The sequence below is a fragment of the Protopterus annectens genome, chromosome 8.part0 (assembly GCF_019279795.1).
Source record: "Protopterus annectens isolate FY-2018-M chromosome 8.part0, PAN1.0, whole genome shotgun sequence".
In the NCBI taxonomy this organism is placed as follows: domain Eukaryota; kingdom Metazoa; phylum Chordata; order Ceratodontiformes; family Protopteridae; genus Protopterus; species Protopterus annectens.
In genome coordinates this window covers 447940107-447955613 of record NC_056741.1, presented here as the reverse complement: position 1 = coordinate 447955613, position 15507 = coordinate 447940107, and the positions used below count along the sequence as shown (strand labels likewise).

Below are 15507 nucleotides of genomic sequence, written 5' to 3'. Positions count from 1 at the left end.
GGTACGAATGGGTTCCTCCTTGTTTACTAATGTACCAGACTACTGACGTGTTGTCTTTATGACTTGCAATCGTCCCGAGAAGTAGAATGTACTGAAAGGCTTGCCATGTTAGGAGGGCTACTCTCACTTATAGGACAATGATATGTAGATTGGTCTTGATTGATGACCACATGCCTTGGACCATCTTTCCTAAGTAATGCCCCCCCCCACATTGGGAAGCATTCGTGGTCACTGTGGTTATCGGAGCAGGGAGAGAAAAAGGTCTGCCTAGAAACAGGTCGTCCGATTGCATACACCACTACAGATGATTCTTGCAGATCACAGTCCGTTTTATGGGAAATGAAAATGTTTGGTAGAGGATGCACAACTCAACTGTTACAGTTGAAGTACTCTCATAAAGAACCTCGCCAATAGGAGAACGACTGCAGCTGCCACTGAACCCGGAGCCTGAAGTATTAATTTTGCTGGTGGAGAAGGCATATCTAATAAGTCTTGGACCTGTTGTCTTGGATAATGTCTCAGAATGGAAGCCACTTGTGTGATTGTGTTCAACTGTGTCCCTATGAATTCTAGGTTCTGTACAGGAATCAAGTTTAATTTTGCCAGATTTACTGTGATGCCCAGATGTTTGAAGATCTTTACTAGACAGTTTCTTGACTGAAGCAGTTGATGCCTTATTAGTGCAGTAAGGAGCCAATCGTCTAGATAGGGAAACACCTGGAATCCTTTTAGGCTCAGGTGAGCTGCTACCACTGTCAAGCATTTGGTTAACACCTGGGGGCTGTGAGGAGTCCAAAGGGCAGTGCTCTGAATTGGTAGTGATTGGCTACCAGCCAAAAGCGCAAGTACCTTCTGGAGCACCCATTTATTTTGCTACGATAGTACGTGTTCTGAAGATCTACTGAGCACATCCAATTGTCCTTGTGCAGAAATGACAGAATGGACTGAACTGTAAACCATTCAGAATTTTGACTTCCTGATGACCTGATTCAGACTGCTGAGGTCTAATATAGGTCTAAGGTCCCCTGTTTTCTTTGGCACTAAAAAGAAGTGAGAATAGTTCAGAATTCTCTTTGTTCGGTCAGGATCTCTTGGATGACTCTTTTGTTGGGAGTTTTTGGACATACTGAATAGTGTACTGCTTCTGACTGGTTGCTATGTTGAGAGGTTTCCTCCTAGAGCCTGGAGGATGAAGGAAAAGGGAATGTAATAGCCCTATGGATATAATGTCTAGAACCCAGGTTATGTTTATGTTTGTCCAGGCGTCTAGGTGCAAGGATAAATGACCCCTGGCTGCCTTCAGAGTAGAACAGTCTGGCAGTGCTTCAGGAGCGCTGATAGGGTCCCTGAAACCCTGACTTTGCAGACCCCCTCTGTCTCTAGGACAGTATCTGCCATTAAAGCCTCCTCCTCTGCTTCTGGATGAGTTGTCCCTGCGTGGGTCCTGGAAAGATCCTCGAGACTTTCTAACCAAGTTTTCTTCCTTCTTCACTGATTCCTTGAGAAGGTCCTCTGAGGAGTAGAAAACTTGATCTCCATGCCAGACAAGGTCTTCCTCTCTCGCTCATTACAGGTTACTATGGCTTTCATTGATGGCCCAAACAAAGAGGAGCCTTGAAGGGGGCATTGATGAATGATGCCTTGAAGGGCTCCACGAAGTCACAAAGCCGCATCTAGACCTGTTACCTAATGGCTATGCCTATACAGGCTGCTCACAAGGTACCTTCCCGCCATGTGCGAAATCAACCACATCAAGGAATTTGCAAGGGAGGAGAGAGTAGCCAGTTGGGGAGAAACCTTCAAGTCCTCCTCTGCAAGAGACTCTGTTAACTCCTTGACCAGATCTCTCTGCAAATGGGGGAAGTGCGCCAAATAGTTTAATGACCTTACAACAAAAGCAGCTGAGGCGTAAATGTGCCTTCCATGTCTGCCCTTTGCCTGAGACTCCTTATTTGGTGGATGGACAGTGGAGCTTTGTTCAGCCAGCTCCTTCTTCATGGCTGCTACAACTGCAGCATCTACAGGGATACGGTTACTCCAATGTGGATGATCAGAAGGTGGGTTCAGAATCTTATCGGGGTGCTTGGGGAGAGGCTCGACCATCATGTCCAGTTCCTTCCAGGCCTGGCAGGAGACAATCTATTAAGGTATCTGCAGGGGGAGACACCCAGGATGTACATGAGGCCCATCGCAAAAGCCTCCAGGAACACAGATTCCTTAGAAGGAGGAGATTGGGATGACCAGCACCTTTCTGCCTAAGGAGTTCCAGGATGTCTCAAAAGGAGACATCATCAGGTGGTGACCGGGGGGATCCTTCTCAGTCATTGAAATTGGTGTCCTCTGTGAGAGACTCCATAGAGAAATCTATGTGCCTCCTGTTACACTTTTTCCTCTGAGGGACCTCCTCCATGGGGTATTCCGAAGAGGTATCAGAAGAAGGGGAGATTCCCTGGGAGGAAGAGGTCTGAAGGCTCCTCAGGGCAGGCTGATCTATGGCAGGCGTGATGGGCTCAGTGCTCAAATTCGATGAAGGACAGGGTAGACACTGGGAGTGAGGAGACGCTTCTCTAATCCTGGAGAAAGCTTTTCTGCAGCCCAGAAGGTTAACAGACCAAACAAAACGCTCTCCCTTGGAGCCAAAGCTACTGAAGAAGAGAGAGAGCAGAGACAGCCATGGATCTGAGGCCTCACAACAGAACCAAACCCAAGCAGGGGGCCGAAGCTTCGAACTGAAGTGACGGATCTGACAAAGTCAATCTCAAAAGCAACCCCTCAGAGTCGGTGCGGACGTCTTGGATCTGGGACCACTCTGATCCAAAAGGAGGTGAGCAGGGCTGGTCAGGAAAGTTGTCGGAGTCGAGGAAGAGAGCTTCCTTGAATCCAACATTAGCTCTCTCAGGAAACTAGGGTCTTGGGTTTCCAAAACCAAGGGATGAATCAGAAAAGGAGTCTGCAAAGCAGGAGATGGAGGACTCGGATCATAGATGGGACACTGATGGCAAGACCCCCATCTGGATCTGTGGCCTGTAGAACTTCTGCATCATCCTGTCCATATCAACCTCAGTGAGATTTCGAGAAAACCTGGAGGAGGATGCATGGATTTAACTGGTGTCTGAAAGACTTTTACTGGAAGGGCTTGAGAGACTGGTTCTATTTGGAAGGTTGGTAGGAGAGTCCTTATAGCAAGATCTGAGGGTTTCTAATCTGAAGAAGCTGTCCCTGAAGTAGAATCCGAGACTGACTTTGATCCACTTGGGGCCGAAGCAATAGGATCCAAAGAAGGCGTTTTGGCACTAGGATCCACATCCGACGTATCCGAAAATTCTTTAGGAGCCAACGCTTTTCTCGTCCCACTCAGATCTGGGGTAGTTGGATCACAGGGCCTGGATCTTTTATGACTTGGCTCTGAAGAGTCCCTAGAAGAAACAGAAATGGTTGTTTTGGAGCCGGCATGCTAAGAGGGGGTTTGAGCCCCTGATGAAGAAGGCACAGGTAAGAGGCCTTTTCAAAACCAATTTATTTCGGTGGCTGGCCAAGGCCTGAGGGTTAAAGGCCACACACACCAGGCAATCTGTATCCAAATGCCCTGGTCCTAGGCAATAGATGCACTTCTTGTACGTATCTGTATTTGGGATCTTATGCCCACAAGAAGTGCATCATTTGAATCTTGTAGGTTTGTTGGCCATCGTGAAAGGCTGCACCTAACAGAAGAAAAAAAACATCAACAATACTTTACAGAATAACTCTAATGAACTATGTGTTATTTATATATATATATATATATATATATATGTATGTGTTTGTGTTTGTGTGTGTGTGTGTGTGTGTGTATAGTGAAAGAAGTACCAGCAGCACGAAGGGAAGGGAAAAAAAGATGCAACAGTCCCTAATGCCCTCGAGATCTACTGACAGGAAGGGGAGGAAAATTACAAAACTATAAAAAGGTACTTGGAGAAAAATTCTTTGAAACAACTTATCTCAGACCATTAACAGTCCTGAGACTCCAGAACCATGTCTGTAAAAGAAGCATGCCAAATGAGATCTGGGGAGTTAAAGAAGGTGTGATGTACTATAGGAAGATGAAGGCACCTGAGACTCGGAGCCTAAGTCTGGAAAAAGCAGCCAAACTGGATCTGATGTCGGATATGAGACCCATCAGTGAGGAAGAATGAAAAGGACATCATCGGACAGTTGGGTTAGGATTGGCATCCAGCTGCCAAGCAGCTTATATAACAGCCATTATCAGGGCTGCATGGAAGCTTGCCCTTGCAAGAGGAGGGCACAACAGCCTTTGCAGTGATATAGATCACATGTTCCTTGCCAAGGGGAGGGTTTGGGTATACAACATATACCCCCATTGCTGGGACACCAGCAAGTGCACAGACCACTCTTATGGCCACATGTATGATGGCCCCTCTGGATCGCTATTGTCTTCATGTTAGGGATACCCTTTGCACAAGAACAGACAGACTCTACTCCAGTTGAGGGAAGCTTGATGGCCAGGAGGCATGCAAAAAAGTCTTTACATTATTTTTACAGTACTTCATACTTAAGGCCCAGCTATAATTCTGCTACGTAGCACCTAAATCAATCATGTGCTGCATAAAAATAATCAAGGGAAATAATGGCTGGAATTCTAGCCCGAAAAACTGCAGTGTATTGCCTTATATGGACTCACAAATCCCTCATCCACTGCACACAGGATAATACGTAAACCTGATTTCACCTAGGTATGACTAGCAAAAGAGAAGAAGAAAACAGAAAGTCTTAAAGAGTAATGTAAGTTCTATACAAGAAGTATGGGAATAGGTGAAGCCTGGAAATAGAGTTAAGCAAAGCAAAGATGGCAAAAATTCATCAGAAGTCATGTGGAGGCAGAATGCTCACTCAGAGGTAAGCAAGCCCTAAATTAATTCTCTCTCTCTTTTAACTAGAACCTGGGAAATGGAGTGTTCATTTCAGCAAACACAAATAGCACTGATAACCTTGACTTTTAAAAATCTTGCCACTGCACAGGTTTCAGGTAGCAGCACTTTTGCTTTAAGCACTGGATCCCACAAATAAGGACCATTCTGCGTAGACCCCCACTCTAAAGTGAAGTGCTGCTGTCTAGAGTATAAGCACACACACTTATGTGCAAAAAACACTTTTTCTGTACTGTGATGGAAATCACTGTCATCTATGCCATTAACAGCTAAAATAAATAAATTAAACAGTAAATTTGAGTATGGGCGACACTATTACAAACCAAATCATCCCTCTCTGTGCTTCCTATCTATAACCACATCCCAGATATAATGAGGGGTGTCTGACCCCATCACTCTTAACCCTCTGATGTCTTTTTTGTTTTCTGTTTTACTTTCCATGTAAAAATAAAAATAAATAAATAAAACTTGCATTTGTTGTACAAAAGCATGAGACTGGGTCAATACTGTTTTTTTTTTTTTTTGATGGGGGAAGGCCTTTCCTGTTTTAAACACTTAAGTGAAGAAAATGCTTTACCTTTGTCTCACTTAAAATTAGTCTTCCACTGCTACTTGAATCTGCAGGATCCCCACCTTTCTTGAACAACAGAAAAACCTCAAACTAGCAGAAACATTATAATGCATTCCCCTGTGGTTGTTTCAACTCATTCCTTGGGTACAGACTGCCAAAGTGAAAGACAACATTAGTAGGACCCTTTATTTTGAATTAAGCATTTTTGCTATGCAATTTAAATATAAGTTTAATTTCACAGTTGCTGCACAAAACATTCTATCAGAAATAAGCTGATATGTGTATAAGATGTTAGGCAACTACTTTGTTGAAAACTTGGGCTGACAGTATTGAAAACTGATGACGCTGCATTTTCCAGCTACCTTTTGCCCATTGTGCCTGCCAGTCATTAAGCCCCTCCTATCAATAAGCCCATTCATTCCTCATAATACCCCAGCATCAGGAGTCTGCATCACCACATGGGCAATTCTTCGTTTCAGGAAAAGTCAGCTGCCGAGCACCTACACCTTAGGTGTCTGGGTGCTAGGATGACAGCTAAGTGATGGATGAGCTATCATTCCAGCAGCCATGCAAGCTGGACACTCTCTGGCATACATGGTGGTTCCCATGGCAACCAGATGTCCACAGACTTCTCACAATAGTGTTCCAGTGCCAGGCATGTGGTGAATTGAGCTGTCCCTCCCCAGCACTGTCAGCTCCCTCTCTTATCAGTTGCTGCAGTGTCTGAGACATTAGTCAAAGGTCATCTAAGACAAAGTTAGGACTTCGTGGGCAAATACTGTCTCAACTCTGGTAGCTTACAATATTTTCAAAAGAAAAGTAACAGTGCAGACAGTTATTCAAATATATGATTAATTTCAACTATTACAGCAGTCATACTTCAAAAATTCAAGCCAAATAAATTGCCTTGCATCCTAAAGGAAACTGCTCTGATTTCTATGGAATCACCTTTATGTCAGTTACATTTTAATTTTCACCACTTGGAGTAAAAGCAGTTCACCAAAACTATGAATCATAAACAATGAAAAACAACAATGTTATAAAAGCTAGTCTTTAATTCAGCAAATGCAACCTCATAACTGCTGTCAATGTTCAGCATTTTATATTTTAACCAAAAAAGTAAGGGCAGCTACTGCTTCTGAAAAAAAAGACATTTTTCCATATCAAGGCCCAAACATTCAAAAACTTTTATGAAACAACCAAAAGATTATACATTTGCTTAAATAATCTTCCATGTAGCGTGTAATTTAACTATACATGGTGCACTGAAACTTCGAGGGATGTGTCTGTTAATGTTATGAGACAAAGATACTTAAAACCATTGGTTTCAAATCCGCATTTTCAAGCTAATGAAACAGTAGCCTTAAAAAAGTTCATAATCATTAAGTCATCTTACAAGCTACATATCAAATCATCAATTAAAAAAATAAAAAATGAGCATGCTAAAACTTGGGGGGTAAAATATTGAAAACCATGAATGCATTCAGTTGTAATCTGGATAATTCCAACACTTCTTTCATACAAAGCCTGCAAGACTATTTTTCATAGTACTTTATGAGCATAACACCTATCAATTTTCAGATCTATGACGCAATTTTTCTTTGCAAACCAAAAGGGGTTTTGCTGCCATTTTGCAAAATCATTTTGTAAGTTAAGCACAAATACTTTTTCCAGTTTATCTCAAGGTGTAGGGTCAGAGAAAACAATATACTGATATTCGGGGCATAAACAATGTATTGTATGTTTAACAGTAATAATCCATAACTTGGCTAATTTTCACTACTGGCTCCACATTTCACTGAAGTTGTTGCTAAACCTTCATAAATGTAGAATGTCTCACCTATAGATGCTGGTAAAAAAATAATTTTACATCCTGACAAGTGACTATCCTTTCCCTCTCCCAAGGAAACATACAAAAAACAGTGCTTACAAAAACAATAAAATGAAGCTGTTTTCATTTTAGTTTATTACTGGGCTCATACTTTTAATCTTGCTCATTAATCACACATACCACTGTTTTTACTAAAAGCCCCTTCTAATTTAAGTGGATATTTCATTGATTTAATTTTTTTTCTTCTGCAAACTTAAATAGAACTGCAAAGGATGCACTTTAATACTGATTGTTTTATTCCAGAACTGCTTTGACAATGTTGCATTTCTCTGATCTGTACTCCTTTAAATCCAACCTGATATTTAGGTGGATGTCACCAGTTAACTGTTAAAAGAAGAGCTGCCAACATTATTGTATTTCTGCTTTTCAACCCTGAGAGCTGCCAACATTACTGTATTTCTGCTTTTCAACCATCAACAGATCATGCTTTTCACAAAAAAGGCACGACTTTGATATTTGTATATATTTTTAAAGAAATAATATCAATAACCTGAAAACAGAGGACGCACAGTGAAGCTCCAATTCATTCTGCTAGGAACATCCACCACTACATTTTTCATTTCAAAAATGAAAGAAACAAGGTGAGTAGTACTGTGCATTTTTCTGTAAAAAGAAAAGCAGACCCTTGCTCTTCCTGTGGTACTTGTACCTTTTCTATAGAAAAGGCAGTATTCCTTGCGTATACTTGTATAAACAAGAAACTCGGTATTCACCTCTGAAAATGAATGAAAGGCAATACTTTTTAGACACAACAAAATAGCAACTTCAAGAGAATCTTGATGAGTGGATGGGAGATCGTAGATTTACTCCGGGTATCACTTCTGTGTCACTGTTAGACAGATGCACAGTATACTAACCTCGAAAAAGGGCATAGCAAAATTCATTTTAAAATGGGTGGCGAAAGCCAAACACACTCTGGCTAGGCTTGTAAATGCCCTAGGGAAGATAGCCTAGTATGAACCTATGAACCTAATATTCTTCTTGAGAAAAGGCACTGCACCTACAGTAACCAGTAAACAAGATCAAGTAAACAAGATCACTTCCTTCTTCATCTGTGTGGAACAACTACAGCTCACATTAAGTATGTGGGATATCTGATTTTCTTTATCGCTCTGTAAATAACAGTGTAATGCCACAGTTTGTTAAAAAACACAGCTGGAAAAGCTATTCTTTTTTTAGTCAAATGTGTGAAATGTGTCCACTGAGAGGCACAGCAGCGTTCTCTCTATAAAATGCACAACCCCCATGTCTCTATGGAATTACTGCCCGTAACATCCCTTTAAAATGCAAGAGAAATTAATTTTAAAGAACTCCATGATTGAAGAGTTTCGCCACACATCATCACTTTGGCTTTGGTTAATATATCAGTTTATGGCAAACGCTACAATGAATGTCATGAGCAGTTATTAAGGTAAAGAGAAGTCTACTTAAGACTGGCTTGATGAAATTCCAAATGAACTTCAGATGCACCAGATCACAGACCGCAGTCTTGTAGGCCAAGCCATATAAAGCAGGTTAATGACACACTGTTCTTTCATGTTGCAAGTATTCATGTCTAGTGTACTAGTATTTAACAGGCAACAAACTGTACCATAAACTTTTTTTGTAACTTTCTGGAAGAGCATATTCAGAACTCAAAAGTTCTCCGATGGTACGGGCTGGCATAAAAAAAAATACAGTCTGAGTTTGGTCAAGCATATGTAAATCATTGATACTTTGGGAGTCCTGAAGTCCTGAAAGTCATCCTTATCTGTCTAGGTTTTTCACACTGATAACCTAAGATGTCTTTCTGTACAAATACACTGAATCAATCCAAAAATCCAGCTGCCAAAAATTAAAAAAAAAAAAAAAAAAAAAAAAAACTTGCTCTGTTGCAACACTTATGGAGTTGGTTTGTGTAACTCAAACAGTAATCATCTTGCTAAGAGCTGGTCCCAGCTTTAATACAAATGGTTTGAGCAATTCACATTAAGATAACCATGCTCACATCTGTTCAGAGTTTACTTGGCATGGACAAAGGGTAAGTTACCCTTCTGTTAGTTAACAGGACCAGGGTCTGACATTGGCATGGTATGCAGCACTTCATCCAGAAGCTGCAGCGCTCGATGTAAGTGTACCTCGATCCAACAAGGTGTGTGTTTAATACTCTGGCGGGGGTAATCTGGTCCCCAGCCTTTGACAAAACTCAAACGAAGAATGCAGAGGCGTCTCAGGTCATCCACGCCAATCCCAGCTGCTGCAGACAGACCTGAAAATAAAAATATAAAAAAGTAAATACAGACAGAATTGGTAAACATATTTCCACTACTACTTATTCAGGCTTGACAGAACATTTTTTCAGTTTTCAGTTCTGCTGGGCTAAAAGACTGTCTGATAACAATGCGGTAATGTAAAGAATCCTGATAGACTGTAATTTTCAGAGCAGTATGACGACTTCTGACTGACTTTGAAAAACCAAGTCCTATGGCCATGGCAATAATTTTACAATTGGGAAAGTAATACAATCTTCATATCTTGCTGTAAACATAAACCCCATTAGGCTCTCCAGTAATACATCTCTTTTTAACTCAAAGTCCACATATCTTCTGAACTTTCTCACAATCCTGCAAGTTAAATGTTGGTATTAATTATCTTTTGAGAAAGAGGATGTCAAGGGCAGCAAAAGAATGAGATAAAGTCACAGCAGATATGATCGAGATGTTGGGGAAATTACAGGAGAAATGTTTCCTAAGACAACTTATAAAGGTATGGAGACAGAGGTGTAGCCCATATGATTGAAGTTTAAGCATTCTAGTGCCAGTGCACAAGAAAGAATAGTTATGCAAAATCTTACCATAACCATAGATGCTCTTCTCTTCTATATGCTGCTGTAACCATTACATGGGGGAGTCTGCCTCCGGTTGACTCGCACATCCAGCCATTTTACAAAAGACAAATGCTACTGCGAAGGTACGTATGATGGCCTGCATCACTCAACGTACACCGACCATAAACAGACGTCAGATATAAAACAGATATCAGCAAGCACCTACTTCAGAATTGAATGCCGGCGGACACCAACTACTATGGAGTGGGTCTTCAGGAGTCAGGCAAGTGTCAGGGGGAAGGTAGGATGGGAAACTATACAGCAGCATATAGAAGAGAAGGACATCTATGGTTATGGTAAGATTTTACACAGCTATTTTATGTCCTTCTATTCATATGCTGCTGTATCTATTACATGAGGGAGGGTGCAAAAGCTCATGCTGTTAAGGACTGGGAGGGGGAAGAGAGAGATTTTCCACAAAGCCATGCAGAATGGTCCTGGCAAATCCTGCTCTGGACCTGGAAATGACATCCAATTTGTAATGTTTGGTGAAAGTGTGGACAGATGACCGAGTGGCTGTCTCTAAAATGGCAGCTGTATCAAAGCCCTTAAAGAAAGCCCCAGAGGAGGACGCAGCCCTAGTGGAGTGTGCTTTCACTGGAAAGGACAGCCTTTTACTATAGGCTGTGTAGCAAAAGGAAATACTTTTTGAGATCCAGGAGGAAATAGTTTGCTTGGAAACAGGGTGTCCCATGGCTCTTGGGTGATAGGAAACAAAGAGCTTATCTGATTTATGAAAGGATTTGGTTTTAGCCAAATAGTATCCGATTTGTCTATGGAATCCAAGGAGTGAAGGATCCTTTCGCTGGAAGACTGTGGTGAAGGGAAGAAGGTAGACAGATAGATGGCCTGATTTAGGGAAAGTTCACTCTTTACCCTGGGCATGAAGGATGGGTTAGTATGCAGGGAAACCCTGTCTTTGTGGAAAACTGTGAAGGGGGAAGAAGCCATGAGGGCTTGCAGTTCACAGGCCCTTCTGGCTGAAGTAATAGCCACTAACAGAAAAGTTTTCCATGTACAGTGTTGAAGAGTGCAGTCCTTAGCTGGTTCAAAGGGAGGTAGGTAAGCTTTTCCAACACGAAATTAAGATCTTAAGGTGGGGAACAGGTTTCCCTGGGGGGGGGGGTCTAATGTTCAGTACTCCTTTCAGAAAAAGCTTGCCCTCATGCCTGGGGGACAGAGATAAACATGCAGAAATGGCAGACAGATGTGTCTTGTTGAAAGAATATGACAAGCCAGTGTTCATCAATTCACACAGGTAAGACAGAACCACTGGAGGATCTATAGACAGTAGTTGAAAGTCTTGTTTTAGACACCAAATGGAAAATCTTTTCCGCTTAGATAAGATTTTCTGGTAGTGGATTTTCTGGTCTCCTGCAGAACTTGAAGTACGTCCTCAGTGTAAAGGTGTCTAAAGGGAATCAATGCCCAATCACCCACAGCATAAGGTTCAGGGTGGATATTTGAGGGTGTATGAGAGTTCTCCTCCTGTGTGAGTTAGTCCATCCAGAGGGGTAACGTGTGCTGACTGCCCTTGGGTAGATGATGTAGAAGGGGGAAACCAATGCTGCCTTGGCCAAAAGGGGGTCACCAACAAGATTTAAGGCTGTTCTCTCTGAATTTTCAGTAGAACTTTTTGAATAAGAGGGAAGGGGGAGATGCATAAGTGAACATCCCCTTCCATGGGAAGGAAAGAGGATCCACCTTTCATGCCTCAGGGGTGAATATCCTGGTACAGTAAGCTGGGAGCTGTCTGTTCATGGGGGAAGCAAACAAGTCTACCTAAGGTATACTCCAATAATGGACCAGCTCCAGGAACACATCCCTGTTTAACATCCATTTGTGTGATTGAGACATGGACCTGCTTAGAGAATCTGCCATCACATTCTCGGTTAAAGTGATGTAGATGGCTAGGAGGGATTACCTATATCTCTGTTGTGCAATCTCCCACGCCTGCAATGCCAATCTGCATAGGATGTAGGATTTTGTCCCCCCTTGCTTTTTGATGCACCACAGTACTGTTGTGTTGTCTGTGTGCTATCCCAGCACTCCTGGAAGGATTTGAGCCTTGAAGACCAAAGATCAAGGCTCTGATTTCCTTGATGTTGATGTATTCCCTGTGTTGGGAGTGGGTCCAAGTGTCCTTCACTCTCCAGTCTCCTACAGTTTCCCCCCAGGTGGAGTCTGAGGCATCTGTGCACACATCCTGTTTGGGGAAAGGGGTTGAATGAGAAGACCTGGATTCTCTGCTATCTGAGTAATCCACCACTTTAGTTCCCTGGACAGGCAAGGTAAGAAGGGTACCATAAACTCCAGAGGATGCAGATGATGTCTCCAGACTGTCCTCAGGAACCACTGAAATTATCTCATGTGTAGCCTTATTAACAGTACCATGGGAATGGTGGAGGCCATGAATCCCAGGAGCCTTAAAAACTCTCTGGCAGACAGGGTTTGGAGACTAAGAATTCCCTGGAAATAAGAGGTAAGGGTCTGAATCTTGTCTAGAGGAAGACATGCCATAATTTGCCCTGTGAGAATCCTGCATCCCAGGAACACATGGTCCTGGGAGGGGGTCAGAGAAGATTTTTTTAAGGTTTATGGTAAACCCCAGGCTTCTCAGTAGGGAGCTGGTGCAGTCCAGGTGCAGCTGAACCAACTGTGGGGATAATGCTTGGATGAGGACATTGTCCAGATAAGGGAAGAGATGGATCCCGTGCTGTCACTTGCCAGGTCAGGCCAAAACAAGCAAGCATCATGGGTTCTTGTTCAAGCAGCTTTATTGCATCCAAACACATCATAAACAAGGTTAAGTAACTAACTTATAAACAGATTAGCTATCATGCACATGGATGTTAACATTCTGGCTTTACCTTCAAAATGGCACTGAAGCTAACACGTGCTTGGTATTTATATGCACACACAGATCTTAGAAATGCTTCTTAAAGGTACAAAACACCTGTTATTCTACATCCTCCCTCTTTGAGAAAATAAGTTGGGCATTGTCACTGATAGTAATGAATATGCAATTTACGTAGAAATGATTTTCATCATGCAATTATACAAGTCTATTTACATATATAGAAGTATATCCAAGTTGCTGTGTATTTCACACCAGACTTTGAAATGTGACCATATCGTGTGACGTAACAGCCTTGGTCATTCATACATTGTTAGGCAAGTTTATCGAACATTTTCATTCAGTTTGTTTAATTTAAAACAAAAGCATGAAAAAGCTAGTGTTTATTGTTTAATCATAACATCCATTTTTGTTTTGTTTTAGTATTTCTAAGGGGGGAAGGAACATTTATTGAAGAGCTACAGACCACAGTTCATTAAAAGGAGTTAAATAATGTGTATAATGAGTTTACCACTGTAACTTGTATTGATTTCTGTGGTCTGTCTTTTAACAGGCGTTGTGTTTGGGTATGTTTACTGAATTATATTTTGTGTTGTAATGATGCTAGATTTCAGAGTTGTTAACATATTTATGAAGCCTGTTTTGTTTAGTCTATTGGATCACAGCACGTCCTCGTTTCTGGGGGTGACACGTGATCTAGTTATATAATGGGAATAAAATCCGTTGGCCTCCCTTCTGTGTGGGTGTTTGCCAACGTCTCTGGCTCCCTCCTACATCTCAAAGCCACATCGGTAGAAAACATGAGAAGCCTCCATCTAAATTGGCCACAGGGATGAATGTGTGTAGGGGTGCGCACCTGCTATAGAGTACTGGCATCTCTTCCAGAACTGCTTCTCTGCTTTCAGCCGTTTGAGAGTGGCGGTAGGCTCCAGCTGCTATGCCACCCTAAACAGAATAAAGCAGGTACTAGAAAATGAATAAATACATGAATGAAATGTTCCTTTCTGGTAGCAGTTTTGGCAAAATGAGAATATTTGATTGTTATGTTCTGTGCAAATCTTTATTTCCAGTTATATATACATAAGGTTGTATTTGGATTGTTAAATTATATGGAGGCTGTCAGCTGGTAGAATTATGCAGTACAGTACAGGGCTTTGCTACAAGGGATATATAAACTACAAGTAGGTTTACATTTGTAAAGTTTTTTAACTTGCTGTGTTTCATTGTACCATGTGATGTAAGGTATCTTAATTGCAGAATTTGCATTAAAACAGATTTCCTGGTTGCATACTAAATGAGGAAATGTATTCATTTATTTTTACTTTTCTAACACTGTAAGATACTTTATTTATTCTCTCCAATAATGCTGAAAATGTAGCTGTTTGGTTTTAAAAGAAAACAATGAGGAACATCACTTTTGCTTTGTATATGCATGTATGTATGTATATATATATATATATATATATATATATATATATATATATATATGGTTCTACCTGACATAATCGAAACCACACAACACCGACAACCACATCACCGACACCACATATTCGACAGTCCATAAACACGAAACCACACATAACCGACAACGAAATAACCGACGGTACACAAACACGAAACCCCATACAAAACAAAACACATCCCCATTCCACAAACCACACACACAACACAAGCACACCAAAATCCTTACAAGCCCACACTAAACCTTACCCTAACCCTAAGGTCCGTCACTATCGCACACTTACCTACCCGCTCCTAACCTAACTCACTTAACCCGCCCCTATCGCCTAACCCTAACTCACTTAACCCGCCCCTATCGCCCCTAACTCACTTAACCCACCCCTATCCCCACAGACCGTCAATCTCCACACTTACCTGCCTCGCACCCTAACGTCCGTCACTACCGCATACTCACACAGCCTTTCCCCATGTCGGCATCCTCGGCGTTGGTGTTGTCATCCGTCGTGTCGGTCTTCTGCATTGTCGATGTTCTGCAACCCGCGATTCGGTCTTCTTGCTTCGATCTTCTGGAGCTCGATTCGATGTCGGTCTTCTCAGCTGTCGACGAAGTCAGGTAGAACCATATATATATATATATATATTATTTTTAACCTATTCAATTTCCTTAACTAGATTCAGGATAGCTGTGGGCATCAGTGAATGAACTACACCTGCGTTTTCATGTGCATGTCTTGATGCGACACCCTTCAGCCTTGCCCCCCCACTGTCTTGTTATTGTCTGTTACAGTATTCCCTGGTTTCCACCAGGGTGCTGTAAGGCAGCACGTACTCTTCTATAATCCCCACCATCTTTTGGTGAGGAGGGGGTCAGATGGAGAACAGTTTTCTTTCTTTTCCATCTTTTATCTTCCTAAGCAACTCCTTGATTACAAGATG

The 15507-nt window shown here is 41.8% G+C and overlaps 1 protein-coding gene across 1 annotated transcript in view; it reads right to left on the bottom strand.

Annotated features, from left to right (window-relative positions):
- Positions 1-8279: 8279 nt before the first annotated feature.
- Positions 8280-15507, bottom strand: part of LOC122808866 (mothers against decapentaplegic homolog 4-like) — a gene marked incomplete in the record, with an annotated part of 2707603 nt that continues 2700375 nt past the window's right edge. The window contains 1 exon segment of the mRNA XM_044079966.1: positions 8280-9635. Within this exon segment, the coding sequence (XP_043935901.1) occupies positions 9424-9635 (212 nt within the window).